This window comes from Monodelphis domestica, chromosome 2, assembly GCF_027887165.1.
Source record: "Monodelphis domestica isolate mMonDom1 chromosome 2, mMonDom1.pri, whole genome shotgun sequence".
In the NCBI taxonomy this organism is placed as follows: Eukaryota; Metazoa; Chordata; class Mammalia; order Didelphimorphia; family Didelphidae; genus Monodelphis; species Monodelphis domestica.
Window position 1 is genome coordinate 331,715,364 of NC_077228.1, and position 22,274 is coordinate 331,737,637.

General features: G+C 36.7%; 1 protein-coding gene across 1 annotated transcript; it reads left to right on the top strand.

The window, feature by feature from the left end:
• The first annotated feature begins 19,474 nt into the window (after nt 1-19,474).
• Nucleotides 19,475-20,389, top strand: LOC100022766 (olfactory receptor 14A2-like). Its single transcript, XM_001374470.4, has one exon. It carries the CDS (start codon nt 19,475-19,477, stop codon nt 20,387-20,389), a length of 915 nt encoding a protein of 304 aa, XP_001374507.2.
• The last annotated feature ends 1,885 nt before the right edge of the window (nt 20,390-22,274 follow it).

Sequence of the window (22,274 nt, forward strand, 5' to 3'; positions counted from 1 at the left end):
GGGAGTGAAGGGGGGAGATTAAAAAGATATCCTGATCCATCAGCCATCAGTAGGGATTCGTAAGCAAACCCCAGAGCATTTCCCCAAAGCAGCATCCCCTATGTACCAGCATTTCTCATTCATACCTCCATTACAATTAAGCAGCCACCCAAAACTGGAAAACGAGGGGATGCCCATCAATTGGGGAATGGCTGAACAAACTGTGGTATATGTTGGTGATGGAATACTATTGTACTAAAAGGAATAATAAAGTGGAGAAGTTCCATGGAGACTGGAACAACCTCCAGGAAGTGATGCAGAGCGAGAGGAGCAGAACCAGGAGAACATTGTACACAGAGACTAACACACTGTGGTATAATCGAACGTAATGGACTTCTCCATTAGTGGCGGTGTAATGTCCCTGAACAACTTGTAGGGATCCAGGAGAAAAAAACACCATTCATAAGCAAAGGATAAACTATGGGAGTGGAAACACCAAGAAAAAGCAACTGCCTGAATACAGAGGTTGAGGGGACATGACAGAGGAGGGACTCTGAACGAACACTCTAATGCAAATATTATCAACAAAGCAATGGGTTCAAATCAAGAAAACATCTAATGCCCAGTGGACTTACGCATCGGCTATGGTGGATGGGGGGGAGGAAAAGAAAATGATCTATGTCTTTAACGAATAATGCTTGGAAATGATCAAATAAAACATATTAAATAAAAAAAAAACAATTAAGCAGCCACAGGTTCCCTTAGCAGCTCTCTCTAGTCACAAGCTGGAGGACAGCAGTCATTGCAAAAGAAATAGTTTCCCTCAGTTTAGTCTGACCCAACAATCCCAAAGGCAGGAAAGATAGTAACTATGTTCAAACAAGTTGTTTTTGGTGTGATGATCATCGCAGCCATCACCTGCTTTTGAGTTTATCATATTCTCATTATTTATTAACTCAAATGGTAGTGGAAAGTGTGGATTATGTAGGAAACTTGACAATGATTGTGTTACAATTACCATTCCAACATGTATTAGTTCTCTGGCAAGTCCTGGCACAAGTATATGTACTCTTCATGGCTGTGTTGCAGACTCTAACCCAAGTGAAGAAAGTATTTAGATTCAAGGCTCCCCTGAAGGCAGAAAAGGTTATGGCCATTGATACCAACTTAGACAAGATGATTAAGGCAGTATTTGAACAACTCATTAAGGGAAAAGGTCTAGATCTAGTTATGGGCAAGTACAATGGGCGATCAGAGAATGCACCTCAGGAAACTGAAGGTGGCAGTGAAAATGAAAATCAGACTGCTAGTGCCCCTGAGAAAATATGTCCTTTGAAGGAAGTCACCAAGCTAACAACTAATGCTGATGTTATTCACTCAAAGGTCCACAGACAATTCACTCCTCAGGAACTTGAGTCCATTAAACATCACTTTCCAAAATTTGTGCATAATCCTTTTAAATACCACAAGGACCTGAAGAGAGCATTTCAGGTCTTTGATCCAGACTTTGAGGATGTCGAATTTCTGCTATCAGAACTGTTCAGCTCCCATGAAAAAAGACAATTTTTGGAAAGAATTAGGTCTGAGTACAATCTGACCAGCTGGCCTACCATAGACCAGAGAAGGGATATGGACTTCGCCAATCCAACTAGCATGTCATATTGAGAAGGTGCAGTGAGGATTGACTGCAATCCATTAAGCAATGCTGTTCCAAACCTAGTGCATGGTCCAAATTTGATAAGATCAAGCAGGATAAAGGGTAAAATCCTGCTACATACATAGGCCATCTGTCAGAAATGGCAGAGGCAATCTTAGGTTTAGAAGCAAATAATGAAGAGACAGCTGGTCACGTCTGTAGACAATTTCTGAGGGGCTGCACACCCAATTTGAAAACATTCTTCAAGAATTATTTCCCTATATATGACTCAGTTTCCCTAATTGAACTGAGAGAGGCTGCAGGTTACCTATTTGAAAACAGTTCAGATCAGAGTAAGGAAGTTCAAGGCCTGAAAGAAAGTTGTAGATGAGAATTGAAAAAAGGTTATCCATATCTCTCAACCTTCATCCTATAACAGTCTATACCGGGGGAAGGAAGAGAGAGAGGGTATACCATGAAGATATTATTTCATAGTTTCAGATATCTCACTAGACATAACAATGTGATCATATCATCAGTGATGATACACATACAGATGGCATCTGAGAAAAAAGTCCAAATCATGAATAGCAAGAAATAGCCCAAGAAGAAAGCAATGTCAGTTCTTGTGCATGAAAGCCTAGTGAAAGAATTGGAGAATACTTGCCACTAGAATACAGTAGAGAGAGCCCTGCATATGTTAAAATAATGAAAGGATAGCACCCATGAAGATATACAGCCAATAACACAGTAATATGAAAGGAAAACCTTGCATTTGAAAGAGTAGCAGCCACAAAGAAACAAAGCCTCAAAATAAAATATAAAATAGTCTCTGCCTGACATAGTAAAAAAACAAAAAGTACTATCTCCAAGAAATACATACAATAACCATGCAAAAACTACATATAGTAACCATATGATAGACCTCCTTGATGAAGGGGAAAAAAATTGAAAACTATACTCTTAGGCATAACGCTTACCCCCAAGCATGAAGAAAAAACACAAGTTGACCTAACTTGTAAGCACAAAGAGAAACAAATGCAAAAGCTTACCACCATGCATGAAGAAAATCACATGTTATCTTACTTTCACACACAGAATATTTATAAGTTCTGCATACATGAAGATTTCAACTCACTTCCATGCAAAAGTAATTTTTTACTCTTACTTGCACACATACGTAAAAAACTAACTTGCACACATATTCATGGCTTGTTTGTATGTTCCCGGGTTCCTGATTGTTGCAGTGGATCCTGATGTGAGGAACACAAGTCTTCAATCAAGTAACAGAAGACAGAAGAGTGAAGTGTTGACCAGAGAGGATGGAAGAGATTTTCTACAAGCAACATGACTGGACATGGAAGGACTTCAGAACTTTGAAATTTGGAACTTTTGGTCATGTGAATATGTAAGGAAGCGTTGTACATGTAAACACCATATACATGCATACATATCCTACATAGCAAAGTAAGATATTCATGGATTGGGTAAGTATACAACATGCATGACAATAAGACACACTGATGAGAAAGTTCTGTGGAAAATTCAAACAGAAAAATTTTTTCTTTTCTGCATGAGTTTGCACAGAAATATACAAGGATATACATATGTAAATTTATATGGACACATATAATTACTAAATTAACTAACATGCTAACTTTTTAGAATAAATCCATTAATAGTCTAACTACTAACAATAGTGATAGCTTAGTGAATTGGTCTAAGGCTTAAGAAAGAGACATGGAAGTCTGTAGTATAAAAGTTAGATCGTATTATGATTGTAGGATAACATTTGTTAGTGATAAGTAATTTACTTAGTGAATTTATAGACATTAGGAATTAGAATATTTGCATATTCTTAATGTTATTGACATTGTTGAGATGATTTGGACATTGTTATTTGTTTTGTTATGCAAAACTATGTACATGTAATTCCCCTACCTAAACCATTTTCCTATGACCCATTCTTAGCTTAGTATTTAGATAGGTAGAACAGCTAAGAGGAGTTTAGGCTTTTGTTATGGGGGGGGGGGGGGGTTAAGTGTATATTTCAGATAAAAAAGAGTTAAAAACATAGATAGATGAGAGTGTTATAAGATAAGTATTGAAAAAACACAGTCAGCCTCACCAGGATGACAACATGTCTTCTGATGGGCTTTCCCAGCACCTGAGAGCTACAGGTCATATATTTCATATTCCTCTTGCTGTAACAGGGATCTACCACAGGGAAATTCATCAGTTCTATTATGATGTCTCTTCCTTCTCAGGATCTCCTGTTTTGAGACACACGTTGCAATTGATGTGAGTGTGGCCAATGAGATCAGTTAAGAAACTTTCTCTTTTATCCCCATAGATGTCTTTCTTCTCAACTGTACTGAAAAGCCCACCACAGAGAGTTATTCAAAATCCTTCTCCACCTGTCTTCCCCCACTTTATCATTGTCATGTTTTTCATCAAAATTGGGACCGTGTCTTTTCTAAAGCAACCCTTGGACTCTGATTCAGTTTTATATCAATCATTATCAATATTCTATCCAGTGGTGAGCCAACCCTAAAATCTGAGGAACAAGGATATGAATAAGGGAGCTTATAACCTGAATTCTTGTGGGGAACATACTCATCTTCACACTCATCACTCTAGAAAGACATCTTCAGACTCATCGCTCTAGAAAGACATCACTCTAGAAAGACATTCTTACTGAAAAAAAATCTCTTTTTAGATCTTTGCTTTATTTTTTCACTGTCCTCAAATCAACTGAAAATTCCCTAAGCAAAAGTTGTTCCATCTCTTTCTTCAAATGTGTGGTAAAGGCCTTTTTCATCATTTTATTTGTATAAATAGGGGATTTTGCTCCTCACTACAATGCCCTATCATTACTATATGGCCATCTGCCAGCCTTTGCACTATGAAATTATAATGAATAAAGGATCTTATATGAGAATAACAATTGCTTCCCACTTTATTGGAGGTTTTTAACAGCCCTGTTCTCAGTTAATACATTTTCTTTATATTTTTGTGGCCCAAGGGAAACCCATCAATTCTCCTATAATACGACTTTGAGCAAAATGATAGCCCCTTTATTTATCTCAGTCTTTTTAATTTGTTAAATGAAACTGAGGTTTGGATTGAATTATCTACAAGATTTCTTCTAAGTTAAAACATGTATTAAATATATGAAGCATCCTCACTTTAAAAAATGATAATAATAAGATCTAAATACATGTGTAATTTTAATAATTTAAAGTTTATTCATCTCAGGAATCCTTTTTATAGGTAGTTCAAGGGATAATGTGAGCATTTTACATAAAATAATACTGAAGCTCTGAGAAATTGTATGATTTTCTATTGGTCACAAAAGGAATACCAGAACAAACACTTCCGGTTAAGATGGCGGCTTAGAGAAAGCTAAAGCTCAGATCTCCGGAAAACCCTTCCCGACCAATCTCAAACGATAAGCTCCTAAGGCGCCGAAATTCAAAACGATCAACAGCACAGACCCTGGGAACCCTCCTCCTGGACCTGGACCCGGTTCAAAAGGTACGGCTCCCCTTAAAAGCCAGAACCCGAGATCACTCGGACCTCAGGGGTAGGAGCGCAGAGTCCAAGGCTCCCGGAAGCCGCAGCCCGGCCGGGCTCAGAGAGCAGGGTCTGAGGAACAACAACCCTCAGGGTCTTCTACCCAAGTCCCAGTCCGGGTGAAAGTTACTGCCTGGGGCCTCCGCTGCAAAGAGCCGGTCGGTCCGGGTGAAAGTTACTGCCTGGGGCCTCCGCTGCAAAGAGCTGGTCAAAACAACAGCAACCCTCAGGGCGGGCAAGACAGCCTCACGGGCTGGATCCTGCTATCCAAGTCTCAGTGAAAGTCTGTGCTCTCGGAGCTTGGGGAAGCGGCAGCCCATCCCCCCGCAGGCCTGCGAAACAGCCTCACGGCCAGCGATTCTGAAGGCAACTTCCGGAAAGCGAGCCGGGGGGAGAGTGTGGCCTCGTGGTCAGACCCTTCCATTCCAGTTCCAGTGAGGCATATTCAGTTTAACCCAGGGAAAGCCCATAGAACTATCTGCCCAGGACTGCCTCTGAACACCAGAAAGAGACAAGAAAAACTAATCCTCCACATTCAGAGATGACAAACTCCACAGAACCACAGAAGCCCCAAAATACCAAGAAAAATAAGAAGAAAGGGGCGACTTTGGACACATTCTATGGAGCCAAAATACAAAATACAGAGCAGACAGAAGATAATATAAAAGAAAATGCTCCAAAACCTTCCAAAGGAAATGGAAACTCTCCACAAACCTATGAAGAATTTGAATCAGAAATGACCAAAAAGATGGAAGCCTTCTGGGAGGAAAAGTTGGAAATAATGCAAAAGAAATTCACGCATCTACAAAACCAGTTTGACCAAACTGTAAAAGAAAACCAGGCTTTAAAGGCCAGAATCAGGCAGCTGGAAGACAACGATCGTGTAAAAGAGCAAGAATCAATAAAGCAAAGCCAAAATACCAAGAAATTAGAAGAGAACATAAAATATCTCACCGACAAGGTGATAGATCTGGAAAATAGGGGGAGAAGGGATAATTTAAGAATAATTGGACTCCCAGATAAGCCAGAAATAAACACCAAACTGGACATGGTGATACAAGATATAATCAAAGAAAATTGCCCAGAGATTCTAGAACAAGGGGGCAATACAGCCACTGACAGAGCTCACAGAACACCTTCTACACTAAACCCCCAAAAGACAACTCCCAGGAATGTAATTGCCAAATTCCAAAGCTATCAAACAAAAGAAAAAATCCTACAGGAAGCCAGAAAAAGACAATTTAGATATAAAGGAATGCCAATCAGGGTCACCCAAGACCTTGCAAGTTCTACTCTGAATGATCGTAAGGCATGGAACATGATCTTCAGAAAGGCAAGAGAGCTGGGTCTCCAACCAAGAATCAGCTACCCAGCAAAACTGACTATATACTTCCAAGGGAAAGTATGGGCATTCAACAAAATAGAAGACTTCCAACTTTTTGCAAAGAAAAGACCAGAGCTCTGTGGAAAGTTTGATACCGAAAATCAAAGAGCAAGGAATACCTGAAAAGGTAAATATTAAGGAAAGGGGAAAATGTTATCTTCTTCTTTTACTCAAACTCTCTTCTATAAGGACTACATTTATATCAACCTATGTATACTAACATGTGGGGAAAATGTAATGTATAAATAGGGGGTAAAGAAAGACCAAATAGAATAATCATTCTCACACAAAGATTCACATGGGAAGGGGAGGGGAAGAAAACTCCTATAAGAAGGAGAGGAAGAGAGGGGGGGGGGGTTACTTAAACCTCAATCTCAGGGAAATCAGCTCTGAGAGGGAAAAACCTCCAGATCCATTGGGATCTTGAATTCTATCTTACCCAACAAGGGTAAGGAGAAGGGAAAACCAAGGGGGGGAGGGGGAGAGGGAGAACAAAAAGGGAGGGTAAGAGAGGGGGGAGGGGGAGGGAACAAAAAGGGAGGGACTAAAAAGGGAAACATCAAGGGAGGGGACAAGGGGGACTGTTTCAAAGTAAATCACTGGACTAAAAGGTAGAGCCGAAGAAGAAAAGGTTAGAATTAGGGAAGGCAATCAAAATGCCAGGGAGTCCACAAATGACAATCATAACTTTGAACGTGAATGGGATGAACTCACCCATAAAACGTAGACGAATAGCAGAATGGATTAGAATCCAAAACCCTACCATATGTTGTCTTCAAGAAACACACATGAGGCGGGTTGACACCCACAAGGTCAGAATTAAAGGATGGAGTAAGACCTTCTGGGCCTCAACTGATAGAAAGAAGGCAGGAGTGGTAATCATGATATCTGATAAAGCCAATGCAAAAATAGACCTGATCAAAAGGGATAGGGAAGGTAATTATATTCTGTTAAAAGGGACTATAGACAATGAGGAAATATCATTAATCAATATGTATGCACCAAATAATATAGCACCCAAATTTCTAATGGAGAAACTAGGAGAATTGAAGGAAGAAATAGACAATAAAACCATACTAGTGGGAGACTTAAACCAACCATTATCAAATTTAGATAAATCAAATCAAAAAATAAATAAGAAAGAGGTAAAAGAAGTGAATGAAATCTTAGAAAAATTAGAATTAATAGACATATGGAGAAAAATAAATAGGGATAAAAAGGAATACACCTTCTTCTCAGCACCACATGGCACATTCACAAAAATTGACCATACATTAGGTCACAGAAACATAGCACACAAATGCAGAAAAGCAGAAATAATGAATGCAGCCTTCTCAGATCACAAGGCAATAAAAATAATGATTAGTAATGGTACATGGAAAACCAAATCTAAAACCAATTGGAAATTAAACAATATGATACTCCAAAACCGTTTAGTTAAAGAAGAAATCATAGAAACAATTAATAATTTCATCGAGGAAAATGACAATGGCGAAACATCCTTCCAAACCTTTTGGGATGCAGCCAAAGCGGTAATCAGAGGTAAATTCATATCCCTGAATGCTTATATTAACAAACAAGGGAGAGCAGAGATCAATCAATTGGAAATGCAAATGAAAAAACTGGAAAGCGATCAAATTAAAAACCCCCAGCAGAAAACCAAATTAGAAATCCTAAAAATTAAGGGAGAAATTAATAAAATCGAAAGTGATAGAACTATTGATTTAATAAATGAGACAAGAAGCTGGTACTTTGAAAAAACAAACAAAATAGACAAGGTACTGGTCAATCTAGTTAAAAAAAGGAAGGAAGAAAAGCAAATTCACAGCATTAAAGATGAAAAGGGGGACAGCACCTCCAATGAGGAGGAAATTAAGGCAATCATTAGAAATTACTTTGCCCAATTATATGGCAATAAATACACCAATTTAGGAGAAATGGATGAATATATACAAAAATACAAACTGCCTAGACTAACAGAAGAGGAAATAGAATTCCTAAATAATCCCATATCAGAAATTGAAATCCAACAAGCCATCAAAGAACTTCCTAAGAAAAAGTCCCCAGGGCCTGATGGATTCACCTGTGAATTCTATCAAACATTCAGAGAACAGTTAATCCCAATACTATACAAACTATTTGACATAATAAGCAAAGAGGGAGTTCTACCAAACTCCTTTTACGACACAAACATGGTACTGATTCCAAAACCAGGCAGGTCAAAAACAGAGAAAGAAAACTATAGGCCAATCTCCCTAATGAATATAGATGCAAAAATCTTAAATAGGATACTAGCAAAAAGACTCCAGCAAGTGATCAGAAGGATCATTCACCATGATCAAGTAGGATTCATACCAGGGATGCAGGGCTGGTTCAACATTAGGAAAACCATCCACATAATTGACCACATCAACAAGCAAACTAGCAAGAATCACATGATTATTTCAATAGATGCAGAAAAAGCCTTTGATAAAATACAACACCCATTCCTATTAAAAACACTAGAAAGCATAGGAATAGAAGGGTCATTCCTAAAAATAATAAACAGTATATATCTAAAACCAACAGCTAATATCATCTGCAATGGGGATAAACTAGATGCATTCCCAATAAGATCAGGAGTGAAACAAGGATGCCCATTATCACCTCTACTATTTGACATTGTACTAGAAACACTAGCAGTAGCAATTAGAGAAGATAAAGGAATTGAAGGCATCAAAATAGGCAAGGAGGAGACCAAGTTATCACTCTTTGCGGATGACATGATGGTCTACTTAAAGAATCCTAGAGATTCAACCAAAAAGCTAATTGAAATAATCAACAACTTTAGCAAAGTTGCAGGATACAAAATAAACCCACATAAATCATCAGCTTTTCTATATATCTCCAACACAGCTCAGCAGCAAGAACTAGAAAGAGAAATCCCATTCAAAATCACCTTAGACAAAATAAAATACCTAGGAATCTACCTCCCAAGACAAACACAGGAACTATATGAACACAACTACAAAACACTCGCCACACAACTAAAACTAGACTTGAACAAATGGAAAAACATTAATTGCTCATGGATAGGACGAGCCAATATAATAAAAATGACCATCCTACCCAAACTTATTTATCTATTTAGTGCCATACCCATTGAACTACCAAAATACTTCTTCACTGATTTAGAAAAAACCATAACAAAGTTCATTTGGAAGAACAAAAGATCAAGGATATCCAGGGAAATAATGAAAAAAAACACATATGATGGGGGCCTTGCAGTCCCTGACCTAAAACTATATTACAAAGCAGCAGTCATCAAAACAATTTGGTACTGGCTAAGAAATAGAAAGGAAGATCAGTGGAATAGACTGGGGGAAAGCGACCTCAGCAAGACAGTATACGATAAACCCAAAGATCCCAGCTTTTGGGACAAAAATCCACTATTTCATAAAAACTGCTGGGAAAATTGGAAGACAGTGTGGGAGAGACTAGGAATAGATCAACACCTCACACCCTACACCAAGATAAATTCAAAATGGGTGAGTGACTTAAACATAAAGAAGGAAACCATAAGTAAATTGGGTAAACACAGAATAGTATACATGTCAGACCTTTGGGAGGGGAAAGGCTTTAAAACCAAGCAAGATATAGAAAGAATCACAAAATGTAAAATAAATAATTTTGACTACATCAAACTAAAAAGCTTTTGTACAAACAAAACCAATATAACTAAAATCAGAAGGGAAACAACAAATTGGGAAAAAATCTTCATAGAAACCTCTGACAAAGGTTTAATTACTCATATTTATAAAGAGCTAAATCAATTGTACACAAAATCAAGCCATTCTCCAATTGATAAATGGGCAAGGGAAATGGATAGGCAGTTCTCAGATAAAGAAATCAAAACTATTAACAAGCACATGAAGAAGTGTTCTACATCTCTTATAATCAGAGAGATGCAAATCAAAACAACTCTGAGGTATCACCTCACACCTAGCAGATTGGCTAACATAACAGCAAAGGAAAGTAAGGAATGCTGGAGGGGATGTGGCAAAGTAGGGACATTAATTCATTGCTGGTGGAGCTGTGAACTGATCCAACCATTCTGGAGGGCAATTTGGAACTATGCCCAAAGGGCGACAAAAGAATATCTACCCTTTGACCCAGCCATAGCACTGCTGGGTCTGTACCCCAAAGAGATAATGGACACAAAGACTTGTACAAAAATATTCATAGCTGCGCTCTTTGTGGTGGCCCAAAACTGGAAAACGAGGGGATGCCCATCAATTGGGGAATGGCTGAACAAACTGTGGTATATGTTGGTGATGGAGTACTATTGTGCTAAAAGGAATAATAAAGTGGAGAAGTTCCATGGAGACTGGAACAACCTCCAGGAAGTGATGCAGAGCGAGAGGAGCAGAACCAGGAGAACATTGTACACAGAGACAAACACACTGTGGTATCATCGAACGTAATGGACTTCTCCATTAGTGGTGGTGTAATGTCCCTGAACAACTTGCAGGGATCCAGGAGAAAAAAAAAAACACCATTCATAAGCAAAGGATAAACTATGGGAGTGGAAACACCGAGAAAAAGCAACTGCCTGAATACAAAGATTGAGGGGACATGACAGAGGATAGACTCTAAATGAACACTCTAATGCAAATACTATCAACAAAGCAATGGGTTCAAATCAAGAAAACATCTAATGCCCAGTGGACTTACGCGTCGGCTATGGGGGGTTGGGGGGGGGAGGAAAAGAAAATGATCTATGTCTTTAACGAATAATGCTTGGAAATGACCAAATAAAATATATTTAAAAAAAAAAAAAAAAAAAGGAATACCAGAACAAGTATATCCTCTCATTCCAAATTTGACATAAAAATTTCCTAGGTTACTACCTGAATTTGAAGTTCATAAACAAATGGCTGTCTTTCCCTTGTTCACATCTATAGTGACAGATTCTCTGGCATTTTTCAATGAAGTACATTGCCCAAGATAACAAAACAGAAATGAATGAATGAAAAGAGAGACAATGGAGTCAATAAGTACAAAAAAAATTGTCTAGTGCTTTTGAGAAAAGAATTATGTACAAGATTGCTTATTTGGTATTATAGAATACAAAGGAGCCTCTTGAAGGATGGAGAAAATTTGGATACATATTTTAAAAGGCCAGGGAAAGAATCAGTGTAAAGGAAAAGCTTTCATTATACAGAGAGAATAAGATATAATAGAAATAACACTTTTGTCATGAAAAAGGCTTATTTTGTTGTTCTTCAGTTATTTCAGTCATGTTCAAATCTTCATGATGCCTTTTGAAGTTTTCTTGGCAAAGATGCTGGAGTGGTTTGCAATTTCCTTCTCCATCTTACTTTATGGATGAGGACCTGAAGCAAACAGGGTTAAGTGACTTTCCCAGGATCACATAGCAAGTAAGTGTCTGAGGTCAAATTTAAACTAAGGAAGATAAGTCTTCCTGACTTCAGGCCTGGTACTCTATATTCTGTACCAACTAGTTGTTCGAGAAAAAAAAATCCTTGTTCCTCTCTTAATCTATGAATGGAACAAAGTACCAGAGAATAGAGGGGGGGGTCTGAAAAGAAGTAACCCACCAAGAATGGCCAGTGTTTTCTAGGAAATATGTAATGAAGTATTCATCCTTTTGGGCGATGGGAAAGATTTTGTAAGAAATTAAGGAATAAGGGGGAAACTGGAAGCAGCCAACATGAGGAGTGGAGTAGAAAATCAATCTCACAGAAGTGAAAAGATTGTCTTGATGATAATCATGTGGGCAGGTAGATGGGTTAGTGAGCAGAGTGCTGGACCTTAAATCCAGAAGATTTATCTTCCTAAATTCAAATCTAGCCTCAGACACTTACTAAACACTGAGCAAATCACTTAATCCTGTTTATCTCTGTTCCTCATTTATAAAATGAACTGGAGAAGGAAATTTTATTATGTCATTCCAGTATCTTTGCCAATAAAATCTCAAATGGGGTCAGAAAGAATTGGATATGACTGAAACAACTGAATAACAACAACAGCTTAGTGGGGTGAAGTTTACTTGAAGTGAACCCAATAAAAATAATTTTCTTACAGTTAACTAACAATTCTGAATAAGGTTAGAGGGTTTGGAGGGGGAATAAATGAATTTTAAATTTAATTCGATGGACACTGTGAAAAATAGTATGTGGTTATCAAAATGAGTCATAGGATTTAGTAATGATTGAATCCTAAAATGTCCCACAATTCCCCAGGGGTCATACTCATAAATTTGCAGTAGGTCTGGGGCCTGAGCTTTTTGGGGACTAAGGGCCCATCATACTAAATTGCTACAGGAAACACTCTAGAGAATTCCAGTTCTATCATCCTCAGAGGATGCTCAAAAGTAGAAGACTTGGGTCCCGAAAGGAAAATAAAAGGAGTCAAGTGTCTGGCAAAAATTTCATCAGAAGAACCAATTGAGTTCTTGGAAACTTGATTATATACAAATTTCTTAAATACTATAGCCAAAGCAGAAAAGTATTACTCTTACCTAAGAAGATACTAAGGCTTCCTACCCCAGTACTTACAATGAGTCTAGGAAATGCTGGGGTCACAGTACAACTGAAAATTAGAAGACTCAACAGGACTTTTTCTTATATCTTCATGCCATAACTGAGCAAATGAATCTCCTTCACTTTTGAAAAATTATGCTACCTACAAATAAGCATATTGAATGATGTATGGAGTTCTCATAGACTAACCCTTAAACAGTGGTTTGAAGAAATAAATGGATTACAAGGTATGAGCTTCCATTTTCTCTTATGAAAATAGAAATACATATATACTTCTGTATCTTTATGACTAAGATTTGAAATTACTAGAAATATGACCATCATATGAATTAGTATAGGAATTATTTCTGACTTCTTTCTATGACTCTAAAAATTTTCTCATGTAAAGGGGGCAAAGTATGGAAGAAATTGGGGAGGTGAAGAGGATTGTTTTAGGGATTTTCTGACTTTCATTGTAGTCTTTCCTAAATTTCGGTACTCTCTTTCCTTTACCCTTTAATAGTTCAATTCTCTCATGCTATTCCCTTGTTACTTCATCAGGCTTCACAGTTGTCTCCCCTCCCCTCAATTCCCTCAAGACCCACTAAGGACTTTCTTCATTCTGTTCCTACTTTCAAAGTTAAATAGACCTCAATTCCTTCAAAGCATTCATTCTGCCTCCTGATATCAACCATGTGCAAAAAAAAAGGAAAAAAAAACTTTAAAATACAATCTAACAACCTTTTTAATTACAATCTAACAACCTTTTTAAGAGGCAGAAAAGTTTCAGGTAACATATCACAGAGAAGTTAATCATTTTAAGAAGTTTATAATTTAATCATGTGATACAATGTCTGAAATGTTGACTCCACTCAATCAACAAATAAGCATTTAGCAAACTCATATTTTGGGTTAATCATTGTTCTGGAGACCCAAAGACAAAAGTCAGAACAAGTCTTGCTTTCAAAGACATAAACTAATTTAGGGAGAAAGGATAAAAATGTATATCAAATAGGTGTAAGGAGATTTCAGAGGAAAATGATAGGAGAAGGTTAAATCGAGAAAGAGGTTACAGTGGTATGCACTTTGTTGCTGGAATTATTTTCGTGATAGGTTGGGCAATTAATTCATAATTCTCAAGGGAAATTGAATTTTGAGGTTTTTGAGGGAGAAATAAAAATGAATTTTCAATTTAATATAATGATACCAGAATATTTACATTTTATCAAAATGAGCTGTAGGATCTAGGGACTGTTAAAACATAGCATTCCACAATCCCCCAAAGGTCATTCTAATAAACTGGCAGCATGTTCTAAAAGTGACATTAAAGATGAGACTTGAAAAATTAGGAATTCTAGAACACTGAAGTGAAGAGGATATGCATGTTAGGTGTGAGGAACAGCAATGCAAAGTCACAGAGATAAAAAATGTAAAAGAAATAGCAAGAGGGCAATTTTGACTGGATTCTGGAAGCCTAGTGAAGAGAGATGTACAACATGGTGAACAAGAAAATTTGAGTCTTGATTCACAGAAGATGCAAATGCCAAACTAAGCAGTTGATATTTCATATTGAAAGTATTAGGGAATCCCTGAAGCTTAGTGAGAATGGTAATACCATGCTCAGATTTTGTTTTTAGAAAGGCTGTGTGGCATCTATATGAAGAGGAGATTCTAGAGGTGGCAGACCTAAGAATGAGACCCAAATTAAGAGGTTATTAAAAAATATATAGTCATAGGTAATCAAGGACTGAGTTGAGGTAGTAGGGAAGTGAATGAAAGGAACAGAGACAATGTAATATGTGGAAATACAAATCACAAATTATGGAAGTGTTTTGGGTGACTATAGTAGGTGAAAGTGAGGTAACAAGAATTCAGCAAAGTTCTAAATCTGGATAACTGAAAGGATAGGAATATCTTTGATAAAACTAAGGAAATTCAAAATCAGGGTGCTCTTTTGGGATAAGGGATGGGGAAGAGAAGGTGATAGAGATAATCACTTTTCTTTTGGATGTGTTGAATTTAAAATATCTATAGGATATCCACTTTATAAAGAACAAAAGGCAGTTGATGATCTAGCTCCATGCTTAGAAAAGAAACTAGAATAGAAATACATTGGTAGAACTGTTCATCATAGAGAAGACAAATAAACTAATATTAATTAACAAAGTCACAAAAACAGAAGATATAGAGAGCACAAAAGAGAACCTTAAACAAAACCTCACTCAGCAAGAAAAAATAAGAATGTATCATATAATAGGGAGGAAAAAACTCAGAGAACAAAGACTATCAGAAAAGAAAATATTAATTTCAAATACTGAACAGCAGTAAAGAAGAATGAGTGTTAAGGAAATATCATCAGATCTATCAATTAATAAAATAGTGACAGGAAAAAATCTTTCAGGTGACTCTTGATGCCATAATGTAGATCACAAATGACTTAGAAAACATGAGAATAAAAGCAGTGGAGTTGAAAAGGGCAGATAGAATTCTTCTAGGAATTAAACTGAGAAAGGGAAGGGAGATATGGAAAGTCAACTTACTGAAGACTGTTAGATCTAATGAGGGTCTTTTAAAGCTGGGGAAATTTTAGGCGTGTTTAAAGGAGGCAAGAAAGGAACCAGTAGATAGAGAAAAATTAGATGTAGAGAAGAAAATGGAGTCATTTTAGTCAGGAAGAAAAACATTCAAGAGAAAGCATAATTTCATGTTTCTCAGAAGAAGGGTGTCCTGGCATCCTCACCTTCATCAGAGAAGAATAAAGGACAAAAGAAAGGAAGATACTGTCAAGGAACCCTGAGTGAAAAAGAAAAGTAGCTCACCAAAGATGGCCTCTTTTTCTAAAGGAAAGATGAAATAATAAAAACTTGACTTAGATGTTAGTAAGGAGGAAGATAAGTTTGAGAAAGGAGGAAGAGAAGAATGACATGAAGAATCAATTTGAGAGGGTGAAAAAAATCCCTGCCTTGATGAAATGAGGAACTTTTTGTGGTCAGATCACCTAGAAAGCTACCCCATTGGGAAAATGAGACAGCATACTGCTTTCTCAATCCCTAACATACCTTGGGTGACGTTACTTTTTTTCTGGGTCTCCCTAGTTGGACAGACAACCTCAGTTTGCATTAGAGGCCAGTCTTCCAGACACCAAGAGTGATGTGGGACAAGGGATGAACATCTTCCAAGACACCAGGGATCCACAAAATGTTCTCTTTATACAGATAAGCCTCAGAGCTTGTTCTTAAAACAGAAAAAGGGTTGGAGGCTGAATGGAAACCCAATTCACTAGAGAAATACCCTAAGACTTATCTTAGGATACCAAGAAGAAGGGTTCAAACTGGTGTTCAATTCTCACAGCTCCATAAAGCATGAAGCTGTTCCTGATCCTGTCAGAAGTAAACTCTCAATCTCACAACTCACTGTACTCTTTGTCATGATTTTAGCCATTTATTTCATTTCAGTTTCTTTTATAATTGTTTACATATCTTTCTTGTCCTTTAAGAGATTAGAGTTACCTTAAGGAGGTCTAGGATTGAATATACTTCATTTCTTCAGACTATGCAGATCTAAAAAAATAGGTTTATGAAGAACAGATAATTGATAAAACTTTGTTCAAAAGTATTATTGACACACCTTATTATTGATTCCTTTGGCATGTATAATAAAACAGAAGTTTGTTTCTGTATGTCCTTCATTAGAGCAGTGGGTAATTTGTATATGTCTTTCTATGTAATTCATAAGCTTATGAAGATAGTTAATAATGATAATTAAAATCTATGTAGCAACTACTATGTGCCAGATGTGCAAAGAGCTTTAATTTTTTTTTCTTTATGGTTTTTTTATGTTTCAATTATATTTTTCCAGTTATATGTAGAAATTATTTTTAATGACCATGACATTTTGTTATCCATGTTCTACCCCTCTCTCCCTCTCCCACATTCCTCCCTGAGATGGAAGGCAATATGATTGATATAGGTTATACATGTGTTATCATTGAATACATATTTCCACATAGATCACACTGTAAAAGAAGATCTATATATTGTTTATACAAGAAAAAAATCATGAAGGAAATGAAGTGGGAAATGTTATGTTTCAAGCTGTTTTCGTATTCCATCAGTTTCTTCTGTGGTAGTGATTTGCCTTTTTTTCTCATGAGACCCTTAGAGTTGTCTTGAATCCTTGCATTACTGATAATAGTTGTCATTCACAGCTGATCATAGTACAATATTGCTGTTACTGGGTATAATGTTCTCCTGGTTTGGTTCACTTTACTTTGCATCAGCTAATATAAGTCTTTCCAAGTTTTTTGTGATAATCCTGTTTGTTATTTCTTATTGAATAATAGTATTTCATTAGAATTATATTTCACAATTTTTCCAGCCATTCTCCAATTGACTGATATCCCTTCAGTTTCCAATTTTTTCTACCACAAAAAGCCTACTATAAATATATTTGTACAACTGAGTCCTTTTCCCCTATTTGGGATACAAATGTAGTAATGTATTACTAGGTCAAAGGATGTGCACAGTTTTATGGCCTTTTGGGCATGGTTACAGATTACTCTCCAGAATGGTTGTATCAGTTCACAATTCCACTAATGGTGTATTAGTGTGCCAATTTTCCCAGATACACTACAACATTTTCCATTTTCCTTTTTTGTAACATTAGCTAATTCAATAGGTGTGAGGTAGTATCTCAGAGTTGTTTTAATTTGCATTTCTCTAAATAATAGTTTTTTCATATGATTAAAGATAATTTTAATCTCTTCCTCAGAGCATTGTCTGTTCCTTTTGATTGGAGAATGATTTATATTATTATAATTTGAATCTCTTCTCTATATATTTGAGAAATGAGTCCTTGTCAGAGACACTTGCTATAAAAATTTTTCCCAATTTGTTGTTTCCCTTCTAATCTTGGTTGCATTAGGATTTTTTTGTGCAAAACCACTTTAATTTAATATAGCCAAAGTTATCTATTTTGTATTTTGTAGTATTCTCTATATATTATTTGGTCATAAGTTCTTCCATTATCCATAGGTGTGACAGGTAAGCTATTTTGTGCTCCCCTAATTTGTTTATAATATCACTCTTTAGGTCTAAATAATATATCCATTTTCACTTTATCTTGGTATATGAAATAAAACGTTGGTCTGTACAATATTATTTGGCCTTCACAAAAACCCTGGGAGGTGCATGCCCTAATTAGACCTATTTTACAAATGAGGAAACTAGGCAAACAAAAGTTAAGTGATTGGTCCAAGGTTCCATGGATAATAAGGCTCTAAGTTCATATTTAAATTCAGGTCAGACTCCAACCCTGGCAGTCCATTTTCACTATTAAGCTCCCTTTAGATAGATGCTCAAACAGGATGAATCAGAATCCAGAAGAGCAGTTATTCTTCACTCTGCCTTCATCATACAAAGATGGTAGGTCAGACTCACCACAGATAAGGTGATTTGGGAGTCAGTTCTCCATCTGAAAATGGATTTGAGGTTCTAGATTCCTATTCTGATTTACTGGAGGTATAGTCTTTGAGAAAGGAAGGACAGAATACTATATGATTCAGTAAGTGACCAATGTATGATGCTGCCTTTCTGGGTAATGTGGCTAACATTATGTCTTGATTGGGTTACCCATCCTGGGGAGTGAACTTTATTTAAAATTGTTAAAGAATCTACACTGCTACCATTCTTGATAGAATGGGAAGAAAGTAATTTGTTCATAAAGAATAAGTCAGGTTTGCCTCAATACAGGAACCTGGAGGAGCCTTCAAGTTAGTCTTTGAATGAGAAACTCATGTTAACATCCACTTTTTTTAACATCCACAAGCCATTTCTTGTAAAAAAAACCTACAAAATTACAAAACTTAACTGAAAGTTCATTATCTTATGTTCAAAATGATAATACTACTAGAAAAGACTAGCTCACAAGGTACTTAAAATAGAAAGTTGCTTTAAGACTTTAAAAGAATACAACTTAGAGAAATGTTACTACTATTGTCATATTTCTAGAAACACAAATCCTTTGGGAAGTAAAACAGCCCTTAAAAATCTAGTCAAGGGTTTCTTAACCTGTCTTGTGTCCTGTGCCTCTTTTCATAAATTCTATGAAGCAATAGTCAGAATAAGATCTTTAAATTCATGAAATAGATTGTAAAAGAAACCACCTACATAAAATATAGTTATTAAAAAATTTTCATCTAGATTCAAGAACCTAAGGTTAAACTACTCCTATATAATTATATTTCATAAGCAAATGAGAAGTTTGCACAAAGTTAAGCCTGAATCAAAGGGTCATAATACTCAGCATACTGAGTGGTCTCATAATTTGATAGTTGCCTTTTTTTTCTCTGCAGACAGTCAAGAGAATTCTGAGAGTATGAACAACCTCACAATGGTGACAGAATTCCTCCTCATGAGCTTTTCCAAAACCTGGGAGCTACAGATCTTACAGGCCATCTTGTTCTTGCTAATCTACTTGGTGGCTCTGATGGGGAACCTGCTCATCTTCACTCTCATCTCACTAGATGGGCACCTCCACACCCCTATGTACTTCTTCCTGAAGAACCTGTCCTTCTTGGATCTTTGTCTTATTTCCACCACAGTCCCCAAATCCATTGCAAACTCCATGAGCCACAGTCATTCAATCTCTTTGTTGGAGTGTATATTACAACTCTTTTTGGTTATCTTCTTTGCATCATCAGAGCTTTTTCTCCTCACAGTGATGTCCTATGACCGCTATGTAGCCATCTGCAGGCCCCTAAACTATGAAGTTGTCATGAACAAAGGGACTTGTGTGAAGATGGCAGCTTTTTCCTGGCTCACTGGTGGTTTGTTTGGGGTCCTATACACAATTAGTACATTCTCATTGTCTTTTTGTAACTCCAATGAGATCCATCAGTTCTTTTGTGATGTCCCTTCTTTACTCAGAATCTCTTGCTCTGATACACATATTGCACTTGATGTGACTATAGCTATGGGGTTCAGTTTAGGGATTCTCTGCTGTATTTCCATAACTATCTCTTATGGTCCAATCTTCTCAACTGTGCTGAAGATTCCAACCACAGAGGGTCGATCAAAGGCCTTTTCCACTTGCTTGCCCCACCTCTTTGTCCTCCTGATTTTTATCACAACAGCAGCCTTGTCTTACCTAAGCCCACCTTTGGACACTAACTCAGTACTGGATCTATTATTGTCTATGTTCTATATGGTGGTGCCCCCAACCCTGAACCCTATCATCTATAGCCTAAGGAACAAGGATGTGAAGACTTCCCTAAAGAAGCTCATAGCCTGAAAACACTCTCCAGAGGGATTAATCTCAAAGGCTTTTCCATGATCCTATTCATACTGTGGAAAGAAGAGAAGAAGAAAGGCAGGAAGGAAGAAACAAAGAACAAAAGAAAAGAAATCATTGGTCCCTTTATGTGATTAATTATAAAATAAAATTATAGGACCCAGAGATTATTAATAAATTGTTTTCAAAGTATATACACTAACATAAGTAACCAAAATTATAAAAGCATTGTACATTTCTATAAGAATTTATATTTGTGAAAAGGCTTTGACAACTTGACATTTCATCCCTGCACTATTTTGCTGATCTCACAGAGGATAAGTACCTTGCTGCAACATATACAAATAGTGGAAGTTGGACTAAAGGACAAGTTTTCAGTGTCAAAGTCAAATTATTTCCCCAGTAAATCAAAGCATGCAGACAATTGTTAAGTAAAAAATTCTTATTGGGCTTTTATTTCTTTGGTCTTAAAGAATTAACTTGGGAAGCCAGAGCTTAAGTGACTTGTCAAGGGTCACACAATCAATATCTGTTAAAATGGGACTCAAATCAATGTCATTCTGTTGTCAAAACCAGCTCTCCATCTGCTTCATCACTCTGTCTCAAAAAGTAAATTTAAGTTGAGAATCTTCAAGTAAAATATATTATAAGTAACAAAATATATTATAAGTAACAAATAAAATATATTATAAGTAACAAATAAAATGTATTAGAAGAAACAAATAAGATATATTAGAAGTAAATTTTCTTAAGGTAGCTGATTCTACTTCAGCATTTAAAAAAGAATCGGAAAGTCATAGACACTTGCATCAGATCTCTTTTAATGTAGTCTCTTCCTGAACCAGATCTCTAACATCCACATGTTAATAATATATATGTTAATACACACAAAAATGCATGTACACACATGTTTTACTTGTTTATATAATGATGGGGGCTACTTGCTGAGACATAAATGTACCTGAGATGATACAATAAATCCTAATTAATCACTTTGTCATCATAACTAGGAAGTTGTATTCAATATGATTGGCCACAGAATCAGCAGAAACCACTTTATAGTCTTTAAGAGCAATGAGCAAAAAGCCTCCATCTCCCTAGTGGGCCCTTCTCCTATGCAATACTTAGGTTTTAATTTCCCTTGGACTTCCTGCAAATTTGAGGGGGCTAATGGAGCTATATTTCTCCTCTGCATCCCATGACTTAATGACAATGGCTGTCACAAGCTCATGATAGCAAGAACATATGCTTGCACAGGAGAGCATGAATCCCTACCACTTTTCCTCAGTCTTGCTCTTTTTTCCCCTGGGCACAAGCTACTAATTAGCAATCCTGAGCAAAGGATGATTCCTGCCTGGGAGATAATGTGGAGTGTTAGCCAGCCAAATGGAGGCGTTCTTAGAAAACAACAATCTGGCTCTTACCCTAAGAAAGCCCATGTCTTGCCATGACTAGCCTAGTGAAGTTAACCCCCAAAATCACTCACATCTAAGGTAAACATTAACTATCACTCTACCAGTCACGCAAAGGGGCTTTTCCTTTATGGAAATAGGTATATTGAGTGTAATTGGGTAAAGATGTTTGGGGGGTGGAGTTGTATTGTTTTTGTAAAAAAGTTTGAGTTCCTCAATTTTTAAGTATTTTCTGTGGTAGAGAAAATATCTGAGCATTCTATACCTAATATTGAAGTTCAGTTAGTATATTTTCTAGAAGGTTCTCTGTTAGCCACATTTTGGAAGTCATATCTACATTTTCTGTGAGATATTTCCTCAAAGTTTTACTAAGGGATGAGGACAGCAAACTAAAGGAACAGAAACTTGGTCCAATGTCCCCAGTTTAAATCCTGGTTCTTATGAATCCAAAAAACGAAATCTTCGTGAGAAGC

Bases quoted from the DNA above. Each gene is read 5' to 3' on its own strand.
- LOC100022766 (XM_001374470.4), top strand. From the start codon at position 19,475: ATGAACAACCTCACAATGGTGACAGAATTCCTCCTCATGAGCTTTTCC.